We start from the raw sequence: 23,424 nt of genomic DNA on the forward strand, positions 1-23,424 counted from the left end.
TCCCTCGTCTCTTCAACAAAAACCTTCTCCTCAACCATAACTAGTAGCAGTTATGTCCTCATTTTTACTCATTGACCAGTTTGCTCCCTACCATTTTGAGTTTCCATGTGTGGGTTCTTCAGAAGCCAAATCCCATATCCCTCAGGGGGACTTTTCATCCAAGTCTGGCAATGTGGAGACACCACAGTCTCAAGGAGTATGACAATGGCCTGGTGGCATAGAGAATCATGAAGAACAGCGTACCCTTCTACTCCAAGTGACCACTTTTAGGGTTGATAGGGCTGGTAGACTGAGGAGGGTGGGGCAAGAGGTAGAGGAGATGGAGAACGGAAGCGATGAGATTCTGAGAGGCAACTCAAGTGTGCTCTTCTATTGGTTCTTCCAGAAAGCCCTGTTGGAGATAGAACTTTGTAGGATGATGGGGTTTGTGGGAAGGAATATAAGATTGGAGTTGAGCATGCGGAATATAATTGCTAATTTGACTGTTTTGAATACCCAGGCAAGGAGAAGCGAAGTGAAGCTCAGGAGCTGAAGAGGCTTAGGATAGGGGGTGATGGTGTTGGTGTGTGTGTGTGTGTGTGTAGTGCTGAGAGGAGCAGGTCCCCAGGAAGGAATTCTTGTGTTGCTGGGAGAGCCTATTTCGAATACTCAGCTAAACAGTCATTCCTCTCACCAGTTCTAAGAGAAACTCCTTCCTGTTGGAGTGCAGCCTCAAGCTCTGAAGATGACATTCCAAGTAAAGGAGAATGAACCACAATATCAAGGTGTGTGTCACAATAGACAAATATGCAAAGGCATCAAATTCCAGATAAATGCATTTCCGGGAAAAGAACAGGACTGGAACTGGAACTTTATTCTTAGGCACTGAGAGGACCCGCCATCTTTATTTTTATTTTTTTTAAACTCAGAGATATCAAGCAATTACCGGATTAGAACCCATTTTTGGTGGGAGTATGCGAATTTCTGTACTTTGCTAGCATTCCTGAGAAGATCAGCGGCCTCCCTTGTGCTCCCGTTCTTCAGTCGGGAGGCACACATCTCTTCTTGAGATGAGGAGGACCGCAACCAGCTAGAAAAATTACCCAACATAACACAATTGAGAGACAAGGTCTGGAGCTAGCAAGGAGGTGACGTCATGCGACTGTGGATGCTCGCTCAGGCGCCTTCGTGAGCTGCGCAGGCGCTAGGCCCGCCCCGCTGCCGCGCGTCCCCGTGGCGCCCTGCCCCGGGCGCGAGGCAGGACGGGAAATCCAAGATGGACTCTTCCATTTGAGTTCCGCCCATCCGTCTTCGGTTCCCCGCTGCGGCCCGTTCTTCCTCCGGGGTCAGTGAGGGACAAGTGATGAGAAGCTGTGGCGGCCGAGGAGCCATCCTGACCGACCTGCTCTCGGGCCTCCGCGGCCCCTGCGCCTCCGGGGAGCAGCCGGGGCTCGCAAGCGCCTGACGCGTCCCGAGTCACTCAGGTGCGGGCCGGGCTGGCTTGCGCATCGCTGCGACTTGATGTCGGGGCTGCACTGCACCCGGTGACCGGAGGGCTGAGCGGCCCGGGGCGGGCCCTGAGAGCGTGCTGGGGTGAGGGAGACAATAGTCTCAGATGGGCTTTTCGGGGTGCGCCCGACGCGCCCTGCGCGGGATTCTCGGGCCGCTACCTCTCAGCGCGGCTTACTCAAAAAGCCTCTTTTTGTAGAGACACAACTCTGGGTTCCGCTCTTCGCATATGTTTCTAGTAACCAGTAATGACAGTTTTATTTATAGCACGCCAGCTATGTGGCCCGTAATGAATACCACAGTTAATAAGTTTGGGAGAACTGTGAGAGCATTAAGTATGATGCTTTTGGGCTAAAAGACATCGAACTCTGAAAATGATGCTGTAATTAATAATCCTGTAGGTTTGTTTTAAGGTATAAGAGAGTGAAATTATATAGTTGCACAAGAGTAAGTCGAATAAACCTGCCAGTTCTTTAATGTTGTTGTGGAGTAGAATTTGGAAAAGCCAGCTACATTTTGGAATTTTTTAGACGTTTTATAAGGCATTTATAGTTCTTCAAATTGAGCTCTTCTCAATACTGATGTAGTTCTAGGAGGCGGAAAAGACATAATCATCTCAGGGATGACATTTAATTCACAGCACGAAAGACTGTGACTGTAGAGGGCCTCATAGAAACTTAGGTGCTTGAACTTTGAGGTGTTTGTAAGGAAAAAACCAAAAACAAAACAAAACAAAAAACAAAAGACCGATGCTGTAAAACTTCAGATAAGAACTTCAAGTCATATTTAGTTAGATGTTGCTAATCTTAAGTGTCATTTTAAACACTAACAGTTGGCTATAGTACTCCTATCAAATGCTTGCTTTGAGCCATGTTTGGGGATTGTAATTTAACTGATATGCCATACCCTCTCTCACCTTACATACTAATGCCACACAGACCGTCAGGAGGTTAACCAGCCCTGCTTAAGTATGCGTAGAAATGTTTGTGCGGTGCTCTGGCATGTTTCCGCCTTAGCTCCATGCAGGTCTTTGTAGTCACAAACTGGTTTTGACTAGAAGGCTGATGAGCTTGTGTTTGGATTCACACAGAAATAATGTTGATATTTGGAACCCATGTCGAACTTCTCTGAAGAAAGGGCAACGATGATTGCAGCCGGGGATTTGCAGGAATTCGTTCCTTTCGGTCGCGACCACTGCAAGCACCACCCTAATGCTTTGAACCTTCAACTTCGTCAGCTGCAGCCAGCCTCTGAATTGTGGTCTTCCGATGGTGCAGCTGGCTTGGTGGGATCTCTTCAGGAGGTTACAATCCATGAGAAACAGAAGGTTTTATAACGATTCTCATCATACTTTTGAAACATAGCATGAATAAATCTACTTGTAATTTAAAGCTACGTAGATGAATATGCGAAATTAGTGTATGTTGGCACTTGGGCTTTAAAGGCTAACATGCAGTAATTTCAGTCTGTGCTGCTTACGTGGGTGCACTACATAACTTGTAATGAGGGTTGAGTACCGCTATCATGGCTCATTTTAAAGTTTGTTTTCACTTCATATGACTAAATGTTAGAGATTAGAAATGCTACCTGCAACACATTTTATGTTGTTACATAAGAGTATTAGAGTAGTGTTTTTTGTTTTTGTTTTTTGTTTGTTTGTTTTGTAATTAGGCTTCACTACGTAAGTCTAACCCTGAACTTTTGTTCCTTCTGTCTTAGTCTTCTGAGTACTGGCATTAGAGGTATGTGCCACAGTGGTTGGCAAAGTAGTGGTTCTTATGGAGATGAGATGTAAAAGTATGTCAGAAAACAGCAGCCCCAAAACACCAGAACAGAATAGTTTCTGTGTATCCCTCAGCTGCTGCTGCTTTTTATTTTTGGTAGTTCTGGAGCCAAGCCAAGGTCATGGTCTTGGTAGACAAACACTCTGTCACTGAACTATACATCTCCTCTGCTGCCTTACTTAATCTTCATATGCCTTCGAAATCAGAGCTCTTGGAATGTACATAGTTCGAAATCAGAAACTTTCTGTCTTCCATTCATCTTGTGGGTGGGACAAGGGGAAGAAGCTGTGCAGCAAGGACGTCTACACTGCATCAAGTCCTCCATCGAGCCACATGTGCACCTCACTGTCTCTTTTCTATTCTCTACATTATATTTAATACATACTTTCAGTTTCCATTCAAGCATGAATTTTATTTTATGATCTGTATGTAAGATATACTTTTTGCTTACCTGTGTTTTTGGCATAATAATACAGGGGACATAGAAATATAAAATAAAACACCTAACACGGAATTTTTGAGTCAACTTTAAAAATTATGTCTGTGGGTATTTTACCTGCTTGTGAGTCTATGCACCATATGTGTGCAGTGCCCACAGAGGCCAGAAGAGGGCCTCAGAGCTCTTGGAACTGGAGTTAGAGACAGTAATAAGACACCTTGTTAGGTGCTGGGAATCAAACCTGGGTTCTCTGGAAGAGCAGTCAGTGCTCTTAACCACTGAACCATTTCTCCCACCTCTAAGTAATCTCAAGAATCTCCTGATACAATGTACCACTTTGCTAATTCACCCATTTTGCTTATCCATGTACCACAGTGTTTTTGGGACTTAGTGTTGAGTTGAGTCTTAATCCACAGGCAATAGACTGCAGTCTATTGAAAACAAAGGAGGAAGTGCTTGAGCATGTCCCGTGTGTTAATTTTTTAGGAAAGCTGGCAGTTAAGAAAAGGTGTGAGTGAGATTGGAGATGCAGCCGACTACGATGAAGAGCTCTATGTGGCTGGGAACATGGTTATCTGGAGCAAAGGGAGTAAAAGCCAGGCACTGGCCGTGTACAAAGCTTTCACAGTGGACAGCACTGTCCAGCAGGTGAGCTCACTGAGTTTGTACAGTTGATTAACTATAATATAAGTGTTTTATAAGAAAGCTTGCATTTTAAATGTGTAACTAATGACAACAGCAGTGTCCATTATGTCATGAAGTGAAGAAACTGGCAGGAAAGTGAGATTCTCACTTTATCCATCATGACTGCGTTTCTGTAGCCCAGGCTGCCCTGGCACTTTTGAGATCCTCTTGCCCAGCCTCCTGAGTGCTGGGGGACAGGTGTGCACACCACACCTGGCTCAGTCTTTATTTATATTGCTATTGTTTTTGTAATACTGAGGATTGAATTTAGGGCCTTCTATATGCTAGGCAAACACTTTTACACACACACACACACACACACACACAGCACTGAGATAAAGTATATTAGCAGTAGATGTGGACCTTGAGGTCTGTTATTGTCAGCAAAAAGTTATGTGACCTTAAGCCAGGCAGTGGTGGTGCATGCCTTTAACGCCAGCACTCAGGAGGCAGAGGCAAACAGATCTCTGTGAGTTCGAGGCCAGCCTGGTCTTCAAGAGCTAGTTCCAGGACAGCCAGGACTGTTATACAGAGAAATCCTGTCTTGGAAAACCAAAAAGAAAAAAAAAGGTTTGTAAACTTTGTAAACTGAGGCTGCTCCCTTGTTTCCTGGCCACCCAGACCCAAATCATCACACAGAAACTATATTAATTACAACCCTGTTTGACCTTTAGCTCAGGCTTTGTATTAATTAACTCTTACATCTTAAATTAACCCATGTATTCTCACGAGACTGTGGCTTACTGTGCAGGGTTCTAGTTAGCGTCCTTCTCCTTGGGCAGCTACATGGAGTCTTCTTGTCTCTACCTACTCTCTGTCCTCTCTGTCTCTGTTTTGATTTCCCACCTGGCTTTGTTCTGCTAAGCCATTGGCCCAAACAGCTTTATTCATCAACCAATAAAAGTAACACATATACAGAAGGACATCCCACATCAAAAATTATGTGACCTGGTGAAGCACGCCTTTAATCCCAGCACTTGGGAGGCAGAGGGAAGGCAGAGGCAGGCAGATCTCTGTGAGTTTGAGGCCAGCCTGGGTCTACAAGAGCTAGTTCCAGGATGGACACCAAAACTACACAGAAACCCTGTCTCGAAAAACCAAAAAAAAAAAAAAAAAAAAACCCACAGGAAATACTTTAAAGTTCATGATTACTATAATTCATTTTCAGATGTTGAGTATATTAAAGTTACTGGATTTATAGTGAAAGGAAATTCAGCCTAATTTGTTGCTATTGTAGTGGTTGTTAGAACCAGTTTCTAAAAATTAGTAGAAGAAATTAAGCACTTACTATTTCAGGAAGATAGGCAATTTATCTTTTAACTTTTTGAAGAATACCAACCCATAAATGTAAAATAAATGGTAGAAGTGGAAATTAATTTGTAGCTTCTAGTGTGCTAATCAGTTCAGGCAAGGTTATAGTGGTTATTAACACCATTGCAGAAAAGGATAATACTGTGTCAGTAAGGTTTTACTTGGTAAATGTAAGTAAGCAAATACAACTTTTCTTTGAGGTTGTTTTTGGTGTCTGGCTCAGCCAAGTGATTGAGTTCAGGGCAACTTACAGTAGGGTAAAGGATATGTACTTCCAGCTAGCTGTAATATAGAAAAAAAATATGTCTACTATATTTTCTTTTGAGAAATATTTAATGTGTGTCTATTTCGAACTAGCTTCCAGTTTGTAATAAGCTTGAGGCCTAAGGGAATGAAACTACAAAGTAACATGAGATGCAGAGTTACTAATAGCATGAGATGAAGAATGGGTTGAAGATTATTTGTCCGTAGCTGTGGCCAGAAAGATTGCTAGGCTGATAAAGGTACTTTCTGCTAAGTCCAACAATCTGAGTTGAACCTACAGGACCCACATGGTGGAAAGAGCAGTGACTCCTGCAAATTGTCCTCTGACTGCTACAGGTGTGCTGTGGTGCACACAAAATAATAAGTGTGCTACTTGTTAACCCATTGTTCTTATCTATGCTACCACATGGCTGGGTACCTTTCTCAGCAGGGCAGGTCACATCTTGCCTCTTTGGAGTCTGGGCACGAGTGGGGGGAATGGACTTCCTCCTTTCTAGCATTCTCCTGTTCTCATAGTCCCACCTCTACTTCCTGTCGGGTTGACCCACCTATACTTCCTGCCTGGCCAATCAGCATTTATTCAAAATAAACAGATTGACAGAATACAGACAGTTCTCCCGCACGAACTACTAATGAAAAAGAACAAAGTTGGATCTGGTGGTGTACATTCCTAATCACAGCACTCAGGAGGAAGAGGCTGGCAGATCTCTGTGAGTTTGAGACCAGCCTGGGCTACATAGTAATTTCCAGGACAGCCGGGGCTCTGTAGAGAAACCTTGTTTCAGAAAATAAAAATAAAAAGGAGTGGCTGATGGCTGATAATTATGAAAGTTGGGAATGGAGATACATTTTGTGTACTTTGTGTGTATATTTGAAATTTTTCATAATTAAAAGTTTAAAAGAATAAAGTAGGAAATTAGTAACTAGATGAATCCAGAATTTGGAAATGTTTACATTCTGGTCTCTTTAAAAAAGTGAATCAGGGAGGAAAAGCACTGAATGGTGGGCACTAAAGTGACATTCTCAGACTCCTTTCTTTCTTGAGCAGCGTTTTACTGTGTAGGGCTCAGGCTGTGCTCAGATGAGCACCCCATTCCTCTCGCCTCTCTAGTGCTGTGTTTATAGGTAGGGCAGCCAGTGGTAGGCCAAATGCACTATTTTTTAAACTTTTTAAATGAACTTTGTTTGAATTCTGGTTCTAGAAACTAGGTAAAAGATTTTTTTTTCTTTTTTTGGGTGGTTGGGGAGTTGGAAAAGTTAAAAGAAGGATTTACTGTTAGATGATATTAGAGTATTATTTTCAATCTTAGTATTTGGGAGGTAGACCAACCTGGTCTACATAATGAGTTCCAGGCTAAGCAGGGCTACATAGTGAGACCCTGTCTCAGAAGCAAACAAACAAAAGAGAACATCTTTATTAAGTTAGATTTACTTCGTAGCATTTAAATTAAATTAAAGTTTTTAAATTAAAATTACTTAGTAGCATTTTATTATTTTTTTAGGATTGTGGCGGACTATATATGCACAACTTAATTTATGTTTTAAACCATTTTTAAGTGTTCAATTTAGTGAATTAATAGAGACAGATGTTTTCTAAACATTTTTAAAGTAAGAGCATAGAGAGTGGGATTAGTTGCTGAGTCACTTTTAAACTCAATTCTTGCTATTATAGGATGCAGGGTTTACATAGGCTGAGCTGATGTTTGAGCTTTAATTGCAAGACTTGTGTCAACTGAGTCTTACTGTTTTATTTTCCTTTCTCTTAAGATTTAATTATCATATGTCATCTTAGGATATGTTAAGTATTCTAATCTTATTTTTTGTTACTCTTGTTTCTTTCCATGATATGTATGTATGACTGTATGAGCGCATATATGTATAAAAATATATCTTTATTGAACTGAGGAAATGTATTATGTAAATATCATTGTTACTGATGTCATTAGCTGGCAGATTATTTAGATGTAATTTTCTTAGACAAGCATTTTGTTTTGGTTTTAGGCATTGTGGTGTGACTTCATTACATCACAGGATAAATCTGAAAAGATCCACAGTAAGTTTCTTTATGAAATCTTATTTTCCATATTTCCAAATATTTAACTCACTGTGTAATATGTTTATAAGTAATTCTTAGTCATAGTGATTTAAATTAAAAGTTTTGCATTATGCATTAATGAACTTTGGCTGTTTGGATTGAACTGTTTAGCAGGAAAATAACCCATAAATCTTGTATGCTTTCAGAGAGCCATGAAGTAGAGAAATGCATATGTATATTACAGAGCTCATGTATGAACATGCACAGCGTAGACGGGAAGGATTATATAGCTTCCTTACCATTTCAGGTAAACTTGAGTGTTTTAAGTTTGTCAGTGTATTCAAAAAAAGGGGGTGGAGAAGAGATGGCTCAGGGGTTAAGAGCACCAGCTGCTCATTCGGAGGATCTGGGTTCAGTTCCTAGCACCCATGTAGTAGTTCACAGCTGTCTGTAACCCCAAAATCTGAAACCCTCACAAATACATGCAGATAAAACGCCAATGCATATAAAATAAATTAAAAAAAAAAACCCTACCTCTTTTTTTAAAAAAAGAAGCTGGGCGGTGGTGGCGCACGCCTTTAATCCCAACACTTGGGAGGCAGAAGCAGGTGGATCTCTGTGAGTTCGAGGCCAGCCTGGGCTACAGAGTGAGTTCCAGGACAGTCAGGACTGTTACACAGAGAAACCCTGTCTTGAAAAACCAAAAACCAAAACAACAACAACAACAACAAAACCTTTTATGTGTGTTTTTGTCAGAGATCATGTGTAACAGCGTTTTACAAAGATCTTTATGTGTCGAGGGTGTTAGTTGTACTTAGTATTTTCAGTTCACCGTGTCTGTCCTTTTCACAGAAATAGTGTTTTAGTGAAGCAAATTACAGTTTGAGATGTTCGTCAGTTTAGTGATATTTAAGAAACCATTTTGGCTTTATTATAGTAGGTAGATGAATAATATTGGCCTTTTTATTGCAGCACATCATCATTCAATAATGATACCAGTGATATTGAGGTTTTCTTTCGCTCTCATGTTGGTGCCTACACGGGCAGCAGTTTCACACTGAGCACCTCTTCTGTGGTTTTGTCTTTGAAGTACTGTAGTTTGTGATCATGTTACTTCGAAAGCTCTCAGTAAATTCCATGAAAATTGAATATTCAGTCATGTTTACAGAAACATTTTCTTAAACTTGTTCTCTTACTTCTGTTCCCCCACCCTTGTATTGATAGGTGGCAAATGTTTGGGCCACTAAATATGGTTTGCTGTTTGAACGAAGCAGTTCTTCACATGAGGTGCCTCCAAGTCTACCTAGGTATTCAATTTATTCTCTTCAGAATGTTACTTCTTGGGCTTTTAAGTGTTGATTCTGAAGTAAACTTAACCTAAATGTTTGGGGTGGTGATGATGTCCATACTCACAGCATAAGAATTAAAACATTTTCATGCCAGTTTGAGCTCAGCTGTGACTGCTCATCCAACACTTCATTGTCCTGTGATCTTTGTGCTAACATTAAACCGTGGTATAGTGACGGTTCAGTTACTAGCTCTTCCATGTCTTCACGTACGACTGTGGACATATTGCCACTCTCCTTATTTGTTCCAGAAGTGGTACTTTTTACCTTTTGCCATCTGTGCAGACTCTCACAGACAGCCCAGTGTCTGTTAAGTGCTCAGTCATGGTGGATACCTGCTGATGGGCACCTACCTTGCCTCCCTGTAAACTGAACTTACTGAGAGGAGGAGCGTACAAACAAACACAGGGTGTGCAAAAGTAGGTGCTCACTGCGTCAGCTGTTTGCAGATTTGAATCTCTGCTTTGATAGAAAGCCAGCACTTTCCCTCCACCTTCCTGAAAATTGCATGCCATTACTTGACATACTTTTTTCTTCTATTTAAAAATGTCCCCTGTATGAACAAGGTAGGAAATTAAATTTCTTAACTACTATAGTCACACTACCCCTAAGGGGGATAAGTGAATGACTGTCTTAAGCCTGTTTTTATTCTTTGGGTTCTGTCATGTGATGGCTGCTATTTGCAGATTTCCCCCGAACAGTCATTTTCTTTCTATGTGTGAATTTATGGAGTTACTAAAAGAAGATATGTTTAGATATATCTAAAACAGAGAATGCTATGATAGATGGTATTTGAAGAATTTAGAAGGTTCCTTTTTGAGATAGCTGCAACAGGATGCTTGACAAGCCCTTGCGGGAGGAAGGATTGATTTTGCTAAGGGTTCCAGCCCTTCCTTTGGGGAAGGCAGGGCACAGTTCATGGTAGAAGGGCTATGTAGCAGAAGCTCTGTGGATCTTGGCCTATCAGGAAGTGAAATGAGGGATTGGGAACAGGGCTGGGCGTTAACTTTCAGACCCTATTTTCCCAAAGGCTCCAGTAGCCTCCCATAGCAGTGCTGCAAGTCGGGGACCACGTGTTCAAATATGAGCCTATGAGGGCATCTCACGTTCAAGTGGTAACAGTAGATTTCTAGTTGCTTGTTTAGCACGAGAGTGCACATAGTTATCTTATTGATGACTGTTTGCGTTTTGTTTATTGTTAGAGAACCTTTGCCTACTATGTTCAGCATGCTACATCCACTGGATGAAATAACTCCACTTGTTTGTAAATCTGGAAGTAAGTATACTTTTGTACTCTTTTATATAAGCTCTGTTTTAATATCAAGGGAGGGAGAAAAATAAAAATTTTATTTAAAGAGACTTTTATTATGAAAACAATTCATTGAAAGCGAGGACAACAGTTGTCTCAGTAAAACTAAAGACATAAGTCAGTGAGGGACACTGATGTTTGTTAATTTGCCTTATGTAACTGTCCTTTGAATGATACTTGGATGAACTTTTTTTTTTTTTTTTTTTTTGAGAATAAAAACATAGAAACATAGGTCCTGATTACTGGGCACATTTTAGTGTTCCACTTTTTTTGTTCAAGTTTACTGACGATCCTCACTTTGAATGTATCTAAAGTATTCCTGTATGCTTGACTTTAAATTTAGGCTTTACCAAGCATGAATCAACACCTACAGATAGTAAAGGTGGAAGACTGGAAGGACATTTGTAGTCTTTGGTCATTTTACTGGTGCATTCCAAATGCCACTGAGGTTCTATCTCCTGCATCATGAGTGGGATAGCCATGGCTAAATCGAACCTCTGTTCTGTTTCTCTAAAACATACCAGCTGTCTTTTTAAAGGTTGTAGCAAATGACAAAAAAGATTGTTGATCATGTAGGATGTTATGAATAATATGTAAAACTGTAAACACAGCAAGATTCTGATTTGATAGAAATGGGTGGTGGTGATAAGTACCTATAATCCCAGCAACTTCTGAGGCTGAGGCGGGAAGATTGCTTGAGACTAGCACTTTGTGGGCAGCATGGGCAACACAGTGAAGCTACCATCTATTTCTCTCTCTTAAAAGATTTTATTATTGTTAATTTTAATTATGTGTATATCCATGTGTGGGTTTGTGCACGTGTGTCCAGATACCCACAGAGATCAGAGGATAGAATTGAATCCTTGGAACTGGAGTTAAAAGTGATTGTGAGCTGCTTGGGCCTTCTGCAAGAGCAGTAAGCATTTTTAATGGCTGAGCCATCTCCAGCCCCATTCCTCCCTCTACTAAAAAGAAAAGCCCTCTAATTTTAGTGGAATGGTGACAGTCTGAAATAGTTTTATTATTTCTTTGGTTTTTTTTTTCATTTTTTTTTGAGACAGGATTCCACTGTGTTGACCTGTCTGTGCTGGAACTCTCTGTGTAGATTCGGCTGCCTCAGATTTACAGAGATCTGTGTGCCACTGCCTCCTAAATGCTGGGATTAAAAGTGTATGTCACCATGCCTGGCTAGTTTTATCATTTCTTTATAAAATAATTTCTATTTCTGGAGAGTAATCATGTTTTTTTCCATTTCCCAGTATTTTAACTGAGAAGGAAATTGTTAAGGATATGGAAAGTGGTCTGTAGTGTTATAGAAAAATAACTGAACTCAGCAGGAAAAACTTTTCATTTTTAATAAGTAAAACACATCATTCACTCCTGGGTTAGTTATTGGAGGGCAGAATAGAACCAGTCAGCCAGCCAGTCAATCAGACTTTTCTAATGATTGTAATCTTGAAAGAAATTGATGATTGGTTGGACGTGGTGGTGTGGGCCTTTAATCCCAGCACTTGGGAAGCAGAGGCAGGTGGATCTCTGAGTTTGAGGCCAGCCTGGTGTACCTAGTAAGTTCCAGGCAGGACAGCCAGAGTCTCATAACGAAACCCTGTCTCAAACAAACAAACAACTTCCCTGCTCTCCCCATAAAAGATGAAGAAGAGGTTGATTGTTGAAGGAGTCCTGAACCCTTTGCCTCTGGCTGATGAGTTTAATGATGAATCAGAACGAATCTTGAACTTTTGAGTTATATGTGTGTCCAAGACCAACTAGTCATTGTGTCATGTTCAGTGCATTTTGACACTCAGGAAATTTAAAATCCGTTGTCAGTATGTAACAGTGAATGGGTTTTGTGCTTTAATTGGCTTGGTTCCCTTTCCTTTTAGGAACAATGAGAACTTTCTTCATGGAGAGTTCTTTTAAAAAGGTAAAGCTACTGTTCTGTACCTGGTCATTTCCATTTTGATTTTCAGGTCTTTTTGGCTCATCACGGGTGCAGTATGTTGTAGATCCTGCCGTGAAGATTGTGTTCCTCAACATCGACCCCTCCATTGTAATGACCTATGATGCTGTTCAGAATGTGCATTCCGTCTGGACTCTGCGGAGAGTAAAGCCAGAGGTGAGGGTGACTGAGGCTGCTTCCTCTGTGAGAGAGAGTGAATCCTGAACATGTGTACACTTTTGAGGTCAATTGAGTTTCCATTCACTCTGTATTCTAATTGTTTGTTTTTTCCCATTCACTTTGACTTAAGGAGGAGAATGCTGTTTTAAAGTTCCCTGAGCAGGCAGGAACCCTTCAGAATGTAGCAACTAGCAGCTCCCTCACAGCACATCTCCGAAGCCTCTCCAAAGGCGAATCCCCCGTGGCTTCCCCTTTCCAGAATTACTCCTCCATTCACAGCCAGAGTCGCTCTGCCTCATCTCCGAGCCTGCACTCCCGCTCGCCTTCCATCTCCAACATGGCGGCTCTCAGGTGGGGCCTTTTCCTTGCTCTAAACAAATATTCCAAGCACTGGATACCTGGTGTTTTAGTTCTCTTATGTTTTGAAAAATTTATGGCTTCTGTTGATGACTTTTGGGTAGTTTTTAGGGGGACTAGGCATAAACCTAATTATGGTCTTTTTACAACTTCTGAATCTATGATGCCCCAGTAGTTTGTGTTTGAGCTGTGTTTAGAAGCTGCTTAGGATGGAACGCTATAAAATTGCATTGTTTCTCCCACGATGGGGCAGCACTTAGATGACATTTAATTCTACAAATACTTTGCTAGTGTTTTTAAACCTTACTTATTTTGGTTTTCGGGACAGGGTTTCTTTGTGCCTGAAACTTACTCTGTAGACCAGGCTGGCCTTGAACTCTTAAGAGATCAGCCTTGAACTCTGCCTCCCAAATGCTGGGAACAAAGGCCTGTGCCACCACTGCCTGACTAGTTTGTATGTCTGAAAGTACAGCAGCATACTTTGAATAGTGTATGCTATTTATTTTTTGAATAAGAAAATAGATTCGTTTTCGGTTCTAAGTGCATTTTTTTTTAAAGATTTATTTATTTATTATGTATACAGTGTTCTGTCTGTATGTATGTTTGCAGACCCGAAGAGGGTACCAGATCGCATTATAGATGGTTGTGAGCCACCATGTGTTTGCTGGGAATTGAACTCAGGACCTCCGGAAGAACAGTCAGTGTTCTTATCCTCTGAGCCATCTCTCCAGCGCCATGAATTTCTTTTTCTTTTTTCTTTTTTTTTTTTTAACACAGAGTCTCTCTGTGTAGCCTTGGCTGTCCTTGAACTCAGTGTGTAGATCAGGCTGGCCTCAAACTCACAGAGATCTGCCTGTCTGCCCCCTAAGTGCCGGAATTAAAGGCGTGATCCTCTATGCCTGTCATGAGTACATTTTAACATGAGTTGTAAATAAAGTTGTAAAAAAATTTAGGCTCTCGTAAATCACATCAGGACAAATCTTTTAAGTAGTTGTTCATTTCTGAAAGTGTCTATGTAACTAGGATTGTACCATGAGTGTTTCTCATGTGTAGGATTTAAGACGAATTATTGGCATGTGTTAGGAATCCAAGTTGCTCCTGGTGATGCCCTCTCTCTGGTTATTTTGCAGCCGTGCTCATTCTCCTGCCTTAGGGGTGCACTCTTTCTCAGGGGTGCAAAGATTCAACCTTTCAAGCCATAATCAGTCGCCAAAGAGACACAGCGTTTCTCATTCTCCAAGTGGCAGTTTTAATGACTCATTTTTGGCACCAGAAACGGAGCCTATTATTCCTGAGCTGTGCATTGACCACTTGTGGACTGAAACACTTCCTAATACAAGGTTTGGTGGATATAATTTTATATTCAAAGAAAAATATTGCTAACATTTTGGAAAATGTTTGATGTTTTGCCTGATGGTATAACTAAGTGGTAGAGTGTTTGCCAAATATGTGTGAAATGTTTTAAAATGTCCTTTGACATTAGTTATGGCATCAACACATAAACTATATAGAGATACATATTTATACTACCTTAATTTTAGAAGAAATTATTGATACTAAGGTGATCATAAAAATGCTTTTTCATTGAATTTTTCTTTAATATAGTAATCTTTGAGATTTGAGGTGTTTGAAGTTTTAGGACAAAATCCCTAATTCTGTAATGTTGTAATCAGGGTTCTATTGCTGTGAAAAGACACCAAGACTAAGGCAGCACTGATAAAGGAAAGCATTTACCTGGGGGCCTTGCTCATGGTTTCAGATGGTAGTCCATCATCATGTTGATTGGAAGCAGACAGGGATGTCATTGGAACAGTAGCTGAGAGCTGTACATCTTGATCCATAGGTATTAGGCAGAGCAAGAGCGAGACACTGGGTCTGGAGTGGGCTTTTGAAACCTTAAAGCTCACCCCAGTGACACCCCAGTGACACACCTCCTTCCACAAGGCCACACCTAATTCTCCCTTGATAGCTCATCAGCTTGGGGTTAAGCATATAAGTTTGAACCTGTGGGGGCCAATCTCATTTAAACACCAAATGTAGCTGCGGTTTTGAGGGAATGTTATCTTTGTGTTAGGTGTTAGCTCTACTTTTTGAGAAATAAATGACCCTAATCTTTTTATAATCTCATTGATAATTTGTTATTCAGCCACATGCCAGTGTGTGTGCTAATTAACATGGCAGTTTAGTGATTGTCCCACATAGAGCTAAAGATAGTGACATTGGAGTGCTCTCCGTTCTGCGGTAGGCCTTGGGGAAGATGGGCACTGTAGGAGGCTGTGATCCAAAGAGCAGTTTGGTGTGTGAGTGGATCACAAATACTCCTACTTTGCTTTGACAGGCTGAGAATGAAGAGGCTTGAGTGACTGCTTTTTAGGCCTGCTTATGTGTGCACAGGAAACAGAAACAACAGAACAAGTTGCAGGTGTGACTGAGGCAAGAGGGGTGGACTAGGATTTAAAGAGTGTGAGTATCAGGCTCCTGGGGTCCCTGGCAGGCCTGTGGATAAATTCACAGGGATTCTGTTAATTCTGAAATTGTTAGGTGGTGGTGGGTATGTGTAGTGTGTAGGCCTTTTCCTGGGCAGGTGTTTTGAACATTCATTCAATGTTCACATTAGTCTGTCACCTCCTAACAAGTTAAAACTGAGTGGTGTAGAAGGCTAGGGACTCAGGGTATGGGAGGTGGGTGACGAGAGCTGCTTCAGAGAGAGGAAGTGAAGTCAGGTGGGAGTAGCAGACATTTCGAGAAGAGAATAGTGTTAGTATTTCCAGGCACTGGTGCTGTTTGGCCCTGACTGTTACCTCAGAGGAAGGTCACTCACCTTAGGCTTGAGGGATGGTAGGGGAGCGTGGAACAAAAGGTAAATAGGAGGTGAGGAAGCGAGAATAGGTTTATTGAAAGTTTTCAGTAGCTAGCTGCCTAGGCATGTTTGCCTTCGCTGAACTACGTAATGAGAAGTAGTCTTGTGAATTTCATCCAAGTTTGTTGCTTTAACTAAAAGATAAGAGTGGGTTTTTTACCTAGCCACACAACATTTTTACTTCTGACCAAGGAGCTCCCCTTTGTTCCTCCCCCTCATGGTGTGTGTGTGTGTGTGTGTGTGTGTGTGTGTGTGTACAGTTACCTAATATATACATGTGAAGGTCTGGACTTGACATTAGGAGTCTTCCTTGGTTCTTCTATCTTCCATACCTTATTCACTGAGGCAAGGTCTCTCAGTTGAGTCCAGAGTTCACTGGTGACTAATCCGTCTTGCTATCCTGTTCTGGGACCCCTTGTTTCTGCTTTCTGAGTGCTGGGTTTATACTTGGACTGCCATTTAGTTGGGTTCTGGAAATTCACACCACAGTCCTCATATTTTGTGGTAAGTGCCTTCGAGTTCTACCACCTTCCTAGGCCTCTACTTAACCCTGTAGATCATCCCTTTTAGGTCACAGTTTGCATTCTAACATGAGGGTACTTGAGTACGGCTGTCCTCAAGGAAAGAGAGCTTTGCACATATAGAGAAAGGAAATGGTGAATAAAAAGGGAGTCTGAAAGTAGAGAAGTTTTAGAAGTGATGGTTGAACACATCCACATGGAGTTTTTATGTGATGGTTATTGCTTGATCCAGGAAGTAGTCTACTTTTTTGTAAAATGTTTCCAAACATTAATTTACTGAAGCAGCTCTTTGAACTAATACTGACAGTTTACTAATGCGTTTACTTTAGAGAGAAGAACTCTCATGCCTCCAAGGTATTTATAACAACTGACCTGTGTGGACAGAAGTTCTTGTGCTTTTTAGTGGAGGCTCAGCTTCAGTTACGGTAAGTATTTCTATTTCCCATTCTCTCTGAAGATCAGCACTGATTCCTACTCTCCCTTTCTATTTTTCTTGTAGTAAGTGTACAATTAAATGATTTTTAGTAAATTTGTAGAGGTGTGTTCCATCACTAAGGAGGGACCCTCTGCCATTTGCAGGTCTTTCTCTGCTCCCAGCCTCAGGCAGTCATTCTAGAGGGCTTTCTGCCTTGTATATTAGTCATGTTTAAAAGAAATGTTATTATTTTGTAGCCCTGGCTAGCTTGGAACTTAAGAGATCTGCTTGCCTCTGCCTCCCAATTTCTGGAATTAAAGGCATTTGTCTACAACCTGTACTATAACAGTGGTTTTGGTGGTGATTTCAGTTTCATTTTTCTTTTTTCTTTTCTTCTGGTGATCTACTTTGTCCCTTTTCATAGTGATTTTTAGGATCCACCCTGTTGGGACATGTATGAGAATTTCCTTAGTATTATTGTACAGTACTCATTTTATAGATAAGTCACATTTGCCTGCTTACCAGTTGATGAATAGTTTATCTCATGTAGCCCTGGATGTCCTGAACCTTTTATGTAGACCAAGCTGACTTTGAACACATAGAGATCCACCTGCCTCTGCCTCCCTCTGGGATTAAAGGGCATGCGGTACCAATGCCTACTGTTCACTTTTGACCACTGAATTAGGAACCTGTGGGCAAATATCTTTGTATGGGTATATATAATTTTGCTTTTTCTGGGTACATACCCAGCAGTGGAATTGTTGGATTGACTGATAAATCATGTTGATATTATTTCAAGAAATTGGCGAGTTGATTTCCATATAGGCTGTGCAGTTTTGCATTTCTTCCTTCAACATGTGAAGGTTCGTGTCTCTTTATCCTTAATAGTTTTGGCTGTCAGCATCTTTGATTATAGCCACCCTAATGGAGTGTCAAGTAGTTTCTATTTATATTTTCCTGATGATTTTTTTTAAAAGAAGAATTATTTTCTGTGTATGTATGTTTTGTCTGCATGTATGTCTGTGTACTGTGTGTGTGCATGCCTGGTGCCCACAAAGGTTCTTGGCAGAAGAGCACATCGAATCCCCTGAAACTGGAGTTAGCAATTGTTGTAAGCTGGTGTGTTGGTATTGGGAATCAAGCGTCGTTGTCTGGAAGAACAGTCAGTGCTCTTAACCTCTAGCCATCTCTTCAACCCCTTCCTGATGCTTTTGATAGTGATCATTTTCTCATGTGGCTAGTAGCCAAACACTTACTTCATGGGAGAATTGCCTGTTCACATGTTTTGTCTACTCATTTACCTTTTCATTTGAAAACAACTATAGCTTACAGCTAGTTGCAAAATTGTAGTGAGGTCCTTCTATATCATAAAGTCTTTTTTAATTTAAGCCTTTTTTTATCATTGCATTGTGTGTATTGTGTGTGTGTGTGTGTGTGTGTGTGTGTGTGTGTCTGTTTATCCTATGACATTCAAGTAAAGGTCTAAGGGCACGTTGGAGGTATCTGTTCTCTCCTTCACTGTATGGTCCTAGGGATTATACCCAGGCTGTTGGGCTTTACCTGCTGAGCCTTCTAGCTCTCTGGCCTCGTGTGGTTTTTTTCTCTCAGTGGTAACATCTTATGTAACTGCAGCGTGTTTTTAAAGTCAGGAAACTGGTATCAGTATGACCCACACATCTTTCTTTGGTTTTACATGTATTCATTCATGTGTGTATATTTATATGAATTCATGCGTCTTCTATCTGCAGATTGGTGTAATTGTTGTAACAGTTAAAGATAGAAAACAACTTTTGCGTTCTTGAAGATTTTCCATTTTCTGTTCTTTTGTATCCATCCCATGCTCTCTGTCCTCTTGCTCCCTGCCTGTAGTGAACACAGACTTGTTTCTGCATTTATTTTTTGAGACAGAGTCTCTATGTAGCCCTCGCTGTCCTCGTTCTTGCTCTGTAGATCAGTCTGGCCTTGAACTCCCAGAAATCCACCTGACTCTGTCTCTGCTGAAAATAAAGACATGCGTCACCACTGCCTGGCCCAAATGACACCCTTAAGACTTGTTTCTTTCTGTTTTTACTTTCATATTTAGTTGTGTAAAGTTTCAAGAGAGTAATGACAAGACCCAGCTCATCTTTGGCTCTGTCACCAATATACATGCAAAAGATGCAGCCCCAGTGGAGGTAAGTGCACATTGAAAATCATTATGCTTTACTAGATTTTTCTGAAAATTTAATTAATTTACTCAAACTACAAGAGATTTTTTTTTTTCAGAAGATAGACACCATGTTGGTACTAGAAGGCAATGGAAACTTGGTGCTGTACACAGGAGTGGTTCGGGTACGTCAAAAGCAGTGCTTTGTGCTTTTTGTAGAACTGCCTGCATCATTTACAGTTGGCTCTGATTCTTCTATGCAGTTTGGCAGAAGATTCTTGTTAAATGGGAAATGAAGCCAATTGTGGAGGCCAGTCCCAATTTGGACGAGGGCTCCCTGTTAAATGCATTGATACTATGCACCTTTCTCCACCAAATGGAAACTTTTATTGAGAGTAGGTAGAGTCTTAAAAACCAGCTTTGGATTGGAAGATGAGCAACTTTGGGAAGCACCAACATTGCAACATTTTATTATATTAAATGTTGTATATGCTGGTTGTAGCTTCCTTTTGTAACTTTTGTCAAATTTAAAAATATATACTTAAGCTGGACGTGGTGGTATACCCCTGTAATCCCAGCACTTGGAAGGCAGAGGCAAGTGGATTTCTAGATTCGAGGCCAGACTGGTCTACATAGTGAATTCCAGGACAGCCAGGGCTACATAGTGAGACCCTGTCTCCAAAAAAAAAAAAAAAAAAAAAAAAAAAACCCAAAAAACCCTACAATATAAGTATTATAAGTATATGTTTATAAGTATTATATACTTAGTTTGAGGAATAATGAAGAAAATGTATTGCCAGTAACTTTTTTTTATTAAATTATTATTTTTGAGGCAGAGTCTTAATAAATAGCACAGGTCTTGGGAACCTCCTGCCTTAATCCCTTTATACCTGGCCTGCCTGTAAACTACCCTGGCTTTCCTGTAAACTGCCTCTTGATTTTGTTAGCTTTGCACTTATCTATGTGTCACTAAAGAGCAGTTTGTTTATTTTTCCTTGTTTTGGAGTTTTTATTAAAAAGTTGTATTTTATATAAATATGACTCTTGAGATGTACTTTATGGAATATTATATACTATCTTGACTGTATTAACATCTCTTTCCAGCTTTTCTGTAAAAAAGTTTCCTGAATCAAACAAAAGAATTTATACTGAGGTATTCACAGTTGACTGGTCTAATTTGAGAAGTTGTTAAATATGTGTTGTGTTTAGTGGTCATGAACTTCACTATATATAAAGACTACTTTGTTCATGTGACTAAGCATTTAACTTAAGGATATGATCTATTCACTACTCTCCCCTCCTTTATATTGCTCAAAGGTGGGGAAAGTTTTTATTCCTGGTCTTCCGGCTCCTTCCCTGACAATGTCCAACATGATGCCTCGGCCTAGTACACCTCTAGATAGTGTATCTACTCCCAAGCCTCTTGGTAAACTACTTGGATCAATGGATGAGGTAAGAAGTAGATTAGATCTTGTCAACTGTTAATCATGTTTTAAAGAAGTTTGGTCAAGTTTTACTATTCACAGATAGGAGTTTCCAAGCACAAGTGATGCTTACCACATTCTTTGTGCTGTGAGAAGTGCTCTTTGAAGATTTGGAGAGGTGAAAATGGTTCTTTTTTTTTTTTCTATCTAGAGATCTCACAATTTACCAGGATGTAGTAGATGTGTGGTCTGCATAAGAAATCATAATTTAAGGTAGTCTGTCAAGAGTTGTAAGTGAGGAACAGAAAGTGCTAATATTTCATCCACTGAAAAGGGTTACACATTGCTGGGAAGCATGTCATTCCTGACCTGAACTTTGAGGGTAAGAAGGGTAAATAGAAGGGGGTATTTAGGGTAAGGGCATGAACACAGGAGAAGAGAGTGCAAAAGACTTCCTGAGGCGACCTCAGTCTTGCTGTGAAAGTCAGATAACCTTGAGCTCCTGCTTCTCCTTCTCAGTGTTGGAACTTATATAGATATGCACTACCATATATAACTAGAAGACAGCCTGCCCCCGGTTTCTCTGTGTAACAGCTCTGGCTGGCTGGGAACTCACTATGTGTAGACCAGGCTAACTTTGAACTTGTGGAGATCTGCCAGCGTCTGCCTCCAAAGTGCTGGGATAAAGGTGTTTACCATCGTCCAGCCAGCTAGAAGATCTTTTTAGTCCATGTCTGTCTCCTAACACGAACTAAAGTCTTAACCAATTTGTACAATGAGTAAGAAGGGTGTTGGGTGAGGCATAGCAGAGAGTGGGATAATAGAATAACAACAACAACAACAACAATAATTATTCTTATGCTAACATATCTACGTGCTAGGCACTGTCTGTTTTATCAGTATTTCCCTATTTAAGGCTTTATAACAACTTTACTGATTGGAAGATACTTGGTCCTCACTTTATAGTTGGATGTACAGCGGTACATGGAGCTTAGTTGTCCAAAGTTAGAAGCTAGTAAGTGATAACACTAGAATTGCCAGTCCTATCAGTATGTTCTTGAAGGAAGATGGGTGACATGACAGTGTTCTGAGTGCAGTTCTCCTGGCTTTGTAAGTTTGTGAGAGGTTTCTCATATCAGGGTTTGTTCCAAGTATGTTTTTCTTCAGGTTCAAGATAGGAAGGCCAAGTACAACCTGTCTCAATATAGGAGAGAAAAAGAGGGTCTGAGTGTGGTGTATGCTGCAAAGGAAGAGGGTAATGTACCAGTCCTCAAGAGGTGTCAATGACAGTGTGTTGGCCAGCAGTGTGTGCTCTTGTAGGCTGTTCGGTACCACTGGGAAATGAGACAGTTCTGTGAGCATCTTGTCTGGTACTAGTGCCTACCAGGCTGGAAAGAAAGCCTGGAGACAAGTAGTCTGCGTTTGAGGATCTCATAATATAGCTATGTATGTATGTATGTTGTCAGTCAGTTGCTTTTGTAGTTTTCTGTGAAGAGTTTGGTCTATTGCAGGCTCATTGTTCGTGGAGCAGAATGATTGAAATCGTCAAAGCATATGCAAAAGTATAGTTCCTTATCTTTAATTCTCAAATAGTCCTTAATCTGTGTTGTGACTTTTTGTAGGTGGTTCTGTTGTCTCCAGTTCCAGAACTGAGGGATTCTTCAACGAAACTTAATGATTCTCTCTACAATGAAGATTGCACTTTCCAGCAACTTGGAACTTTCATTCATTCTGTGCGAGACCCTGTTCATAACAGAGTCACTCTAGTAAGTCCTGCAGAGGTGGGCGTGCTGGCCGAAGGCCGTTTGTCTGAACACTTCACATTGGGCAGGATGTAAAATTATGTATGAAAATGAACACTTCTCGTGATTTTAAAGCATTTATTATTGTGTATATGATGTGTGTATGTGGGGTGCGCATACATATTGTACTCAGAGGACAACTTTGTGGAGTTGGTTCTCTCCTTTCACCTTCACGTGGGTTGTAAGAATTGAGCGCAAGTTACCAGGCTTTCAGGATAATTGCTTTTACCTGCTGAGTTGCTTTGCCTTTTTTTATCTCATAATTTTTAAAATATACTATCATTTTGTACTGTTTAATTCTGCTTCTATTTTCTGAGATTTCTTTACTAAACATTTACTGAAGCCCACCCCTCGCTAAGTTGCTGTGGGGAGTCAATAGTTTCTGGGATTTGGGGGTAGGGAAGTGACTGTGTTAAAAGCACATCATATGAAATTCTCAAGTAATTAATAAAAATATTTAATGCTTTTGTTTAAAACAAGCATGTTTAATCCATTAATTGCACATTGCCATGCTTTTATCTTTTTGGTGAAAGTCACCTTTTGATAATGGTATCTCTTAGTGTTTGTTTAAAAAGTGGGCACTTGACTAGGCATGGTGGCACATGCTTTTAGTCCCAGCGTTTGGGAGGAAGTGGACACTCTATTAAAACAAAGATTTTGAAAGTGTTTTGCAAAAATGCATATTTGTTTAGGAACATTCATTTATGATTGAAAAATGTAGTTCTTTTATTTTATTAGATTTTGCTTCAACAGGCAGATGATGGTATAAATTACTATATGTGTGTGTGTGTGTGTGTGTAAGTGTATATATATAAAAACCGTTTTTTTTTCCCCTTGTTTCCATTCTTTCACTAGGAACTGAGTAATGGCTCCATGGTTAGGATCACTATCCCTGAAGTGGCTACCTCGGAATTAGGTATGAGTGAGTCAGACTATACTCTACGTTCCCAGTTAGATGTATCACACAGTTGGTGGAGACAGTTCTCTGTTTTTTGGGTTTTGGTTTTGGTTTTTTTTTTTTTTAGTTTTTTTTAAAGGAGTTATTTATGTGTGTATGTGTATGTCTGTACATGTATGTCTGTACATGTATGTCTGTACAGCACATGAGTGCAGTGCCCAT

General features: G+C 40.5%; 1 protein-coding gene across 4 annotated transcripts in view; it reads left to right on the forward strand.

Moving 5' to 3' along the window:
* Positions 1–1,208: 1,208 nt before the first annotated feature.
* Positions 1,209–23,424, forward strand: part of Anapc1 (anaphase promoting complex subunit 1) — a 78,398-nt gene continuing 56,182 nt past the window's right edge. The window contains exons 1-16 of one of the 4 annotated variants that reach the window (XM_048460053.3): positions 1,209–1,324; positions 2,579–2,815; positions 4,198–4,359; positions 7,972–8,023; positions 8,212–8,312; positions 9,230–9,312; positions 10,554–10,627; positions 12,631–12,776; positions 12,910–13,130; positions 14,267–14,476; positions 16,847–16,942; positions 19,016–19,106; positions 19,198–19,263; positions 20,396–20,530; positions 22,125–22,268; positions 23,160–23,220. In XM_048460053.3, the coding sequence (XP_048316010.3) occupies positions 2,603–2,815; positions 4,198–4,359; positions 7,972–8,023; positions 8,212–8,312; positions 9,230–9,312; positions 10,554–10,627; positions 12,631–12,776; positions 12,910–13,130; positions 14,267–14,476; positions 16,847–16,942; positions 19,016–19,106; positions 19,198–19,263; positions 20,396–20,530; positions 22,125–22,268; positions 23,160–23,220 (1,855 nt within the window). In that variant the 5' untranslated portion in view covers positions 1,209–1,324; positions 2,579–2,602. Of the gene's footprint in view, positions 1,464–1,492; positions 1,573–2,578; positions 2,816–4,197; positions 4,360–7,971; positions 8,024–8,211; positions 8,313–9,229; positions 9,313–10,553; positions 10,628–12,630; positions 12,777–12,909; positions 13,131–14,266; positions 14,477–16,846; positions 16,943–19,015; positions 19,107–19,197; positions 19,264–20,395; positions 20,531–22,124; positions 22,269–23,159; positions 23,221–23,424 lie in introns of those variants that run through there. The other 3 variants (XM_048460052.3, XM_048460055.3, XM_048460054.3) reach the window with 3 other exon arrangements.

The sequence above is a fragment of the Myodes glareolus genome, chromosome 10 (assembly GCF_982192425.1).
Source record: "Myodes glareolus chromosome 10, mMyoGla1.1, whole genome shotgun sequence".
Classification (NCBI taxonomy): domain Eukaryota; kingdom Metazoa; phylum Chordata; class Mammalia; order Rodentia; family Cricetidae; genus Myodes; species Myodes glareolus.